General features: G+C 43.0%; 1 protein-coding gene across 1 annotated transcript in view; it reads right to left on the reverse strand.

The window, feature by feature from the left end:
- mzt1 (mitotic spindle organizing protein 1) overlaps positions 1-9,690 on the reverse strand; it is a 33,526-nt gene extending 23,836 nt beyond the window's left edge. The window contains exon 1 of the mRNA XM_063047511.1: positions 9,544-9,690. Coding sequence (XP_062903581.1) covers positions 9,544-9,589 — 46 coding nt within the window. The 5' untranslated portion in view covers positions 9,590-9,690. The remainder of the gene's footprint in view (positions 1-9,543) is intronic.
- Between the last annotated feature and the right edge of the window lie 46 nt (positions 9,691-9,736).

Below are 9,736 nucleotides of genomic sequence, written 5' to 3' on the forward strand. Positions count from 1 at the left end.
GTGGAGCCTTCCAAACCGGTGTTACTTGAATATTCTGTGCACTTTTCAATCTTCTTTTAACTCTGTCCCAACTTTTGTTGAGTGTGTTGCAGCCATCAAATTCTAAATTTGTGTATATTTAGAAAAGTTGGTCAGTAAAGCTATTGAAAATCTTTTCTTTGTCTTTTGTCAGTTAAATAAAGGTTCACGTGAATTAACATACCACAGATTTTTGCTTTTATTGCATTTTGGAAAATATCCCAACTTTTCTGGAAATGGGGTTTGTAAATCTGGAGAGAAAAATGATCAGGAGGTGGGGATGGGATCAATTTGAAAATGAAAATTAACTTTAGGAGGCCAAACAAGTATAGGGAAAGTGCCAGAGGACGTATGGGAAATTAAGTCTGTTTATATTTGGGAACTATTCTACCGAAACTGAAAGAAATAGGGCTGCAATGAATAATCCAGTATTCATCAAGGAAAGAAACGGTTTCACACATACTCCTCTTGGGAAGTGGTCACCAGCAACAAAATGTTAACTGTTTGATTATAGTGAAGGATGCCGAAAATTACAGCACACAAAATAACCAAACCAAGTGGACAGAATGATGCCCTGAGACCCTGTTCACACTGCATTCGCACTCACGAACTTCAGCCAGGCAAGGATGGATCTGCCTCTCCTCCGCCCAACAGCAAATATGAATTCTTGATAAGGTGAAGTGGACCTCAAATAAACAAGAAAAGTACCCAGGCTGAAAAAGGCCAGTGGCCACCCATTTCAATTCCACTTCCCATTCCGATACGTCCATCAATGGCCTCCTCCACTGTTGTGATGAAGCCACACTTAGGCTGGAGGAACACCACCCTATTTTCTATATAGGCAACCTCTAAACCGATGGCATGAACATCGAGTTCTTGAAATTCCGGTAATGCCCCACCCCTTCACCATTTCCCATCCCCTTTTCCCCCTCTCACCTATCTCCCTGACTACACATCACCTCCCTCTGGTGCTCCTCCCCACTTTTCTTTCTTCCATGGCCTTCTGTCCTTTTCTAGTAGACCCCCCCCTTCTCCAGCCCTGTACCTCTTTCACCAATCAACTTCCCAGCTCTTCACTTCATGCCACCCCCTTCAGGTTTCACCTCTCACCTTGCGTTTCTCTCTCACCCTCCTCCACCTTTTTAAATCTACTCTTCAGCTTTTTTTTCTCCAGTCCTGCCAAAGGGTCTCAGCCTGAAATGTCGAGTGTACTCGTTTCCATAGATGCTGCCAGGCCTGCTGAGTTCCTCCAGCATTTTGTGTGTGTTGCATGGATTTCCAGTATCTGCAGATTTTTTCTTGTTTGTGAAAAGATTGGGAAAGACAGTTCCAGATTTTGCTAAAACAACCAAAGTCTAAATATATACTGCATTCCCTGGAAACCCACAAAAAGATGTGGAATTGTGTATTGGGATGGATTAGAAAATGATTGTTAGTTTACAACATGTATGCCAGTCTAACAGCTTCACCTCAATCAATAGGTTCAGGACGCAGCATCTGGAGTACTAAATCCTCAGCTGACATGCCCAAAGCAAAAGTCGGTCCTACAATTGCAGGAAAACAACATGCCATCTGTAAAGAATCTAGCAGCATTACTTTTTAAAAAACAGGGATGTTCTTCCTGGAGATCAGTGAACTATCAACTAACCTCTTGCCATTACTGGGTTGCCCTCTGTTCACTGTTTGCTTGGGATGCATATGCTGCATATTTCCCACTTTGCAAGGATGACTAACTTATATTTATGAGGTGCATTCCACAATGTCAGACTGTCTCAAAGTGCTTTGCTCCCCGAAGATTTCTTCTTCAGAAAAATGTAATAAACACTTTGAAAAAAACATTCAAATGGATGTCAAACACCAGGACATTCTAGAAGAACCAAGGCACATTAGAAAGAATCCTGGCAATCCTTCAAAATCTTTTCATCACCAACAAAATTACAGCAGTTTGACAACTACTGCTCCAATACCAAACAAGAAACTCAGCATCTGCTTACTTGATAGACATTGCTTCACCAACTTCAAGTTTAATTATCATTCAATCATACACAAATACAGCCAAATGAAACGGCATTACTGCACAGCCAAGGTGCAGAACACAGTACGAAGTCACACAGAGCACAAGGCACATACAAGATATCAGTAAAATACACACATACTTATACAGTCCAAGACAGAGTCCCATGAATGTTGCAGCAGTCTGCAGTAAAACACAATACTTGTCTTCTGCTGAGTGAACACTGGGGGGCAACACTGACTCCAGCTTGGATGTCACACTACAAAGCCTCTGGTGGGCACACCGACTCCAACACCTCTCTTAAATGTCTACTCCCTCATTACCTGTACAACATAGCTAAATCTATCTAACCTCCATAATGCTCTGCAACAACTCACCAAGCTTTCTGTCAAAGTACCAGAGAAACACTCAATTTGAAATTTATCATATAAAAGGTTAGGGAGGTTCACACGTGGATTCACCCATATTGCTATTCCTTCACCACTCTTTCCTGGCAAACTCTAACCCAGGGGTAGGCAACCTTAAGCACAAATGATTTTCTAGCATGCGTTATTCATTAATTTGAGGCAAAACATAACTAGATGTATTTAAATGGATAATTCCCATATTTCAAGTTTTTTATGGCATTTATCGGGCCCACTGTCCGCTCATTAATACGCAATCCAGCCCACAGAGACAAAAAGGTTGCCGACCCCTGCTCTAACCCAACAACATGGCAAGAGTAGCCTCAATGCAAGGAGTGCAATGGCTCATGATGACTACTATCCCATTATCAAAAGTTAAAGTGGATACGGGTGCCGGTACGGGTGAAAGTGATTTAACTCTTTTCTACTACCCAACTTAATAGTTGTGGCGTTTTCCATAAATCTGTTACTACATTTGGTTAACTTCAAATTTTCATTTTAAGTTAACAACTGATGTGTTTTTGGAAAAGAATTCAAAACTGCTAGCACCTTTTGCCTGCAAGGAAATGAATTCAGAGTTGTATATGGTGATGTATATGTACTTTGATAATAAATTTACTTCAAACTTTGTTCTTTGTGCTTTGACATAGGAGGAGGAACAGGTTCTCAAGCCCCCTCAGTACTACAATCATTCTTTAGGTTCACAGCCATTTTAATTGCAGATCTCAACCCCACTTTCCACCTTATCTCTGTAACCTTGATTCATAAGAAGTTTACACAATCTATTTCAACTTGAATATACTAAAAAGATTCAGAATCCAGAAGTCTCTTTGGGGTAAGAATTCAGGTGCACATTCTTCAAGGAGATTACTTATCTCAATTTTAAATCATGTCATTCCACCCTTCTCGGAAACTAAGAAAACAAGGAACACGTTCTCACAGTGAAAAAGGATCTAGTGCTTTCCTGGCATACATGACAAATAAATGATGAATGAGGAGCAGCACATATTGGCCAGGTGGAAGCCCGCATCACGGACCACAAGAGATGTATCTATTTGGGTTACTCAGAGAAAATGGTGGTAGCAGAACATTGCCTTTGCAATGGTCTTAGGATTGACTTCGACTGCACAAACCTACTGTGCCACACCAATGGCTTTTAGGACCTCCTGATAAAGGAAGCCATTGAAATAAAACTAGAGAAAAAGAATTTTAACAAAAACAAAGGTCTCACTCTAAATAAGAATTGGAATTCAATGGTAAACAAGGTGGATCAACGGAAAACTGATTGGATGAGTACTAGCCAAACAGGAGAGACATGACGAGATCATAAATACCACCAGACTAGTCATGCCGAGGCATCATCCCTGATGAAGATGGCAGTTTGTTATTGAATTGTCAGTTAAATCAATGCTTGTACCTGACTGGAACCCGAGAAATGTTCATTCTCACAGCATCTACCTATCAAGATAATGCAGAATCTTGCATATTCTAGGTTCTTCCTATCCACGACAAGATTTCTGAACAGTCCATGATCACGACTTCATTATTCTTTACCTTTGTGCTATTTTATTTTTTAACAACTTTAATTTTTGCACTGAGTTGCTGTGACAAAACAGGATTTTGCATCACACAAGTTAGTGATAATAAAACTGATCCACCTCTCACTCTTCTAAACTTTAGAGTCTAAGCCCAATTACCTCAACCTAGAAATCAATCAAATAATTTTATTGATCATGTTTGTATTGGCATACAAAGTAGCCAATTGCACCCATCACATCCAGAATGGCGCCAAAGGGGCAATTCCATTAGTCTCCGCCCCCTCTCATTTCTCCATACCACAGTAACTTATACTCCCTTTATGATAGAGAGCTCTCAGTAAATGCACTCCTTACACATGCACACAAACGTTGCCTTGTGATTTGCTGTCATTGCACTGAGTGCATGCACTTCAATGACTTCCCTCGGTATAGTCTCATAATGGGTTTTAAGTCAAGCTGATGCCCTCAGGGTAGCTTTGTGGCACCTTTACTGCCATAGCCGGGGGGATATTCCATTTCTTTAGTAACGTGTAGATGTTGGTTGTATACTGTATTTAAGGTAGATATTTCTGTTTATTTTGCAATAGGATTGTAACTACTTTGTGAAGTTCATCATATTCTAATCCATGTGCAGTCTTAAGTTAACTTTGTCTGTGTGCGCGCAAACTCTTAACTCCTGGTGGAGTCGTCGGGGCGCTGTCATGACAAGCTCTTTGGTATGCGTGTCTTGAGCATCTGAAACCTGGCGGAGCCCATCCATCTCCAGGTTTTTTTTTTACGAGGTCGACATTCAACCCAGGCACGGATGGACAGTGTGCAAGGAAGCCGGCCGGATTCGAACTCAGGACCTCTCGCCCCAAAGTCCAGCACTGATGCCACTACGCCAGGGGTCCCCAACCTTTTTTGCACCGCAGACTGGTTTAATATTGACAATATTCTTGAGGACCGGCTGACTTGGGGGGGGGGGGCGGTGGTTAATCACGACTGGAATATAGGTGATAAGTCAACTATAAGTCACTTATCAGTGGCTAATACACTCAATTTTGTTTCTAAAAGGGTTTCTCTAGTGAATTTAATATTAAACATGCAGCGCATATTTTCCTCACATGAATATAGTGATAAGTATCAAAGACATCAAAGGATTAACAATTGGAGGCCATAATATAAATAACATCAGATATGCTGATGACATCGTACTAATAGCTGACTCAGAAACAAAACTTCAAGAACTACTCACTATAGTGGCAGCAGAAAGTAATCGCAGAGGCCTCTCAATCAACACCAAGAAGACAGAAAGCATGGTCATCTCCAGAAAGACAAATGTCCCACAATGCGTGATCAAGATCGGAAATACAAACATCAAACAAGTCAACAAATTCAAATATCTTGGCAGCCTAATAACAAGTAATGGCAGGTGCGACACAAATATCAAATACAGAATAGCAATGGCGAAAGAAGCTTTCAAAAAATGAAGACCGTATTAACAGACAGAAAGATGAGCACGTACACTAAAAACAGAATACTGCAGTGCTACATTTATTCTATCCTGACTTATGGAAGTGAATGCTGGACTATTTCCCCAACAATGGAAAAGAGACTGGAAGCAGCTGAATTATGGTTCTACAGGAGAATATTAAAAATATCATGGACCACACACACATCAAATGAAGAAGTTCTCAGAAGAGCCCAAGCAGTTCGATCACTCATACCAACAATAAGAGAAAGACAACTCAGATTCCTGACGAAGGGTCTCGGCCTGAAACATCAACTGTACCTCTTCCTAGAGATGCTGCCTGGCCTGCTGCGTTCACCAGCAACTTTGATGTGCGTTGCTCAGATTCCTAGGACACATCATGCAGAAAGATGAACTAGGAAAACTCATACTCTCTGGAAAGATTGAGGGGAGTAAACCTAGAGGAAGACCTCGGCTTATGTACATCAAAAGCATAGCCAGGTGGCTACACATCGAGGAAATGGAAGTCATCCAAAAAACGAAGGATAGATCTATGTGGAAAACCATGGTCAGCAATGTCAGCATTGGATATGGTACCTAGACAGACAGACTATAGTGATAAGTCAATTATAAGTGATAAGGGGGTTCCTTATGTCCAGTCTGTTCCGCAATTTAGTTTTCGTTATATTCATTGTAGAAAACTCCGCTTCGCAGAGATATGATGTTGGAAATGGAAGCAAAGTTTTCATTGCTTTCGTGGCTATCTCAGGATATTCAGCCTTGACTTTGATCCAGAATGCCGGCAGAGATGTTACATCAAACATACTTTTCAGCCCACCATCATTTTCAAGCTCGAGGAGTTGATCTTCTTCCCGCACTGACATGAATGATTCACCGGGGACATTCACAAATGGGTCACGGACCCATTCCTTTGCACGTCTTGGGTCATTTGCGGTTGGGAAGTAACGTTCGAATTCGGTCAACAGCGAAGATAGGTGATCACGCACCAGCTGTGAGAAGGACGGTGCAGCCTCAGTCTCTCCCAAATTCCCAGCTAATGTTGGGAACATGTCAAATATGCCCCTGTCCACTCGCTGTCCCCATAGTTCCAGTTTGGCTGCGAAAGCAGACACTTTATCTGCCAACTTGAAGACAGTCGTCATTCTACCCTGAAGTGACAAATTGAGTTCATTGAGCAGGTAGAAGATGTCACACAGATAAGCGAGTTTTGCTATCCACTCCTCGTCACTGAAGTGTGCTGCCAGTGGTGACTTTTTTCCTGAAAAAAATCTCTGCAGCTGCTCTCTTAACTCAAAAACCCTGGCCAGGGCTCTCCCCCTTGACAGCTACCTGACTTCAGTGTGTAAGAGAAGGTGTTTGTGCTCTGCATCCATTTCCTTGCAAAGCTGCTCAAACAGACATGAGTTAAGGGCTTTTGCTTTGATGTGATTGATAACTTCAACAATGTCACTCAGTACGCTGTTTAGATCAGGTGACATTTTTCGGCTAGCCAGCATTTCCCTGTGTGTGACACAGTGTGTAGACTGGCATTCAGGAGCAACCTCTTTGACTCGGGTAGTGAAACCAGACTCGTTAAGCCGTTCCAAAAGCTGAGCTTCGATGTCCTCCTCTACGTCATCAATTCTCTTTGAAACTGTGGTTGCTGAAAGAGAAACCTGTGCCACCTTGTTAGCTGCAGCTTCTCCCAACAGTTCACGGCACATGTCCTTGGCAACAGGCAGAATCAATTCTTCACCAACAGTGAAAGGCTTCTTAGCCTTAACAATACAGCTAGCCACTAAGTACGACGCTCTCAGAGCAGCAACATTTGTGGAGGTGATGACTCTCAGCACTTGCTCCTGTCCCGCTTGCTCATGTTTTTTTCCACTCAAAAAACTCAACAGGTTTGTTTTAAGTGCAGGGTGCTTGGACTCAAGGTGCCAAAGCAGTTTTGAGGGCTTCATTGCCTCATTAGACAGCTTGTCTCCACATATCACACACATGGGGGCTGGGAGCGTGCGAGTCACCGGTCGCAATAAAGTCATATTTTATGTACGACTCGCTGTATTTTCTGTTGAAGGAAGCTTTCTTTTTTTTTTGCAGTCTCGGCCTCAGCTGTCTCTGTGTTATCATCATCGTTAGGCCTTTTATGTCCCCTACCATCTCTTCCAAAGAAACTCTAAAGTGACATTTGTTTTTTACTCATCGAGTAGTTGAATGTTAATGACTGACTGATGTCCTCGCGTGCGTTCAAGTTCAACAGTGGGCGTAACAGGGAATGAAGAAAGGTGCAGTTGACTCGTATTGTTTTCTCGCGGCCCGGTAGCGCATGCTTTGCGGCCCGGTGGTTGGGGACCACTGCACTATGCCACCAGCCGAAGTTAAACTTTATGGGTAATTAAAGATGGTATGTCCTAGTGCCTAAAAAATGGGGCTCATCACTTTCAGTGGGAGATCAACTGCCAGGAGTTCACTGGACAAAAATAGTATGCGCTGCTTTCTGTTTTCTGGTAGATATCTTTTTGTAAATATTAGCAGTTTTCTTTTCACTATTTTTGCTAACTTTTGTTTTTGACGCACCTCATAAACACTCTTGCACTAAAGCGCTTAAGCAACTCAAGCCATTTTTTCCCTTCGCTTTCATAACCCACCTGTCTAACACCCTCACAAGCTCATTAACATATATTTGATCTCTGTGACCAAGAATAACTTACAGTAATCAACCAGAACAATATAGGCATGTGACATCATATCACTTATGAATTCACAACTGTAGCAAGTATAACCATAGATCAACTGGTTTCCTTCCTTTACACACAGTGAATGAATCAGACACCAGCCTATTCCAAGACCAAAATAATTGTCACAGTCTGTTGTTCACCAGCAGCAACAGGGCCCAGGCTTTAGTGCAGCTCCAGCTGACTGTGTCAAACTACGTTGGGACACGGTGGCATTAATCAAGTTTCATTTTTTGCATCCTACAGCAGCCTGTCCAGACACTTCATTCCTCAAGCTGAGCCTCTGGCAATCCACCAGCAGTAGGAACTGTCAGCGGTAGGAACCTCCCTGCACGATTTCAAGAGCTTTGGCCTGCTTCCAGGGCCCACACAAATGGTCACCCTGCCACCTCCATGTCTTCCCCAGTCAGAGGAGAATCAAGAGAATGCTGGAGGCTGGGCAGCATCTGTGGGCAGAGGAATTCGCTATGCTTTGGGCCAAAATTCTGCCTCAGGACAAAGAGCAGTGATAGTCATTACAAAGAGGTGATGGGGAGTGGTGCATTATTGCCAGTAGGTTTTGAACAGGGAAGCAATGAAAGATGACAGTAAATTTCAGCCAGGAGGGTCAGAAGGAGGAGGAGATGGAGTTTGAGACACACAAGGGGATGACTGATGGAGACAGATAAATAAAGGAGAAGCACACGTAACCAAGTGGTGAAGGAGAAGACAGTTGAAGGGTGATAAGCGAAGACACACAAAGACCACCGGTACTGGAATCTAATAAGGATCGCGACAATGGAAAACAAACAAGCAAGAGTCGAAAGGCAAACAGGGGAAAATCTGCAGATGCTGGAAATCCAAGCAACATACATAAAATGCTGGCGGAACTCAAGCGGCCAGGCAGCATCTAAGGAAAACAGTAAAGAGCCGAGACCCAAAGCAGATGACAGCAGAGCTATATGGGGCAGTGATGAAATATCTGGGTAGTAAGAGGATAGAATCGAGGGGAGAATAAAACAAATAAATAATAGTGGTATGCGAAACAGGACGTCCAAGAAGATCGGAAGGAAATAGGAACATAGGAAGGACGACCTCAATATACATGCAGCCCGGTTGTGAAGGGTGGATTGTTAGGAGCTGTTCCTCCATGTTAAGTTTAGTCTTATCTGGGCAGGTTGGTGTGTGATAGCACGGGGAATTGAAACAAGTATTCGCGAGCTCCAGAGCGACCACTGTGGATCAAGCTCCCATCGCTCTGCCGGCCCCACCAGTGCGGCCGACACGCAGAGAAGCAACTCGGGGAAGGAGCACCCAGAGTAAGCTTCAAAGGCAGTCAACAGCCGAACTTGACTGAGCAATGAGACGAAACATCGACAGCTGTAGGAGCCACACTCACCGTCCATCGTCTCCCGCACCGCGTTCAGATTCGCCGCACCCGCCATTGCTTCACCTTTCACCCGGAAGCGCACCTAACAGGCCCCCTCAATAACATTTAAAAATTCACTCTAGCCACTTTGATAGAACATTCTCAGCCGAAAATTTCAGGGAAAGGTGACAAATATGAATTCTTTTACTTTTTGTTCTGACAA

The sequence above is a fragment of the Mobula hypostoma genome, chromosome 5, assembly GCF_963921235.1.
Source record: "Mobula hypostoma chromosome 5, sMobHyp1.1, whole genome shotgun sequence".
Taxonomy (NCBI): Eukaryota; Metazoa; Chordata; class Chondrichthyes; order Myliobatiformes; family Myliobatidae; genus Mobula; species Mobula hypostoma.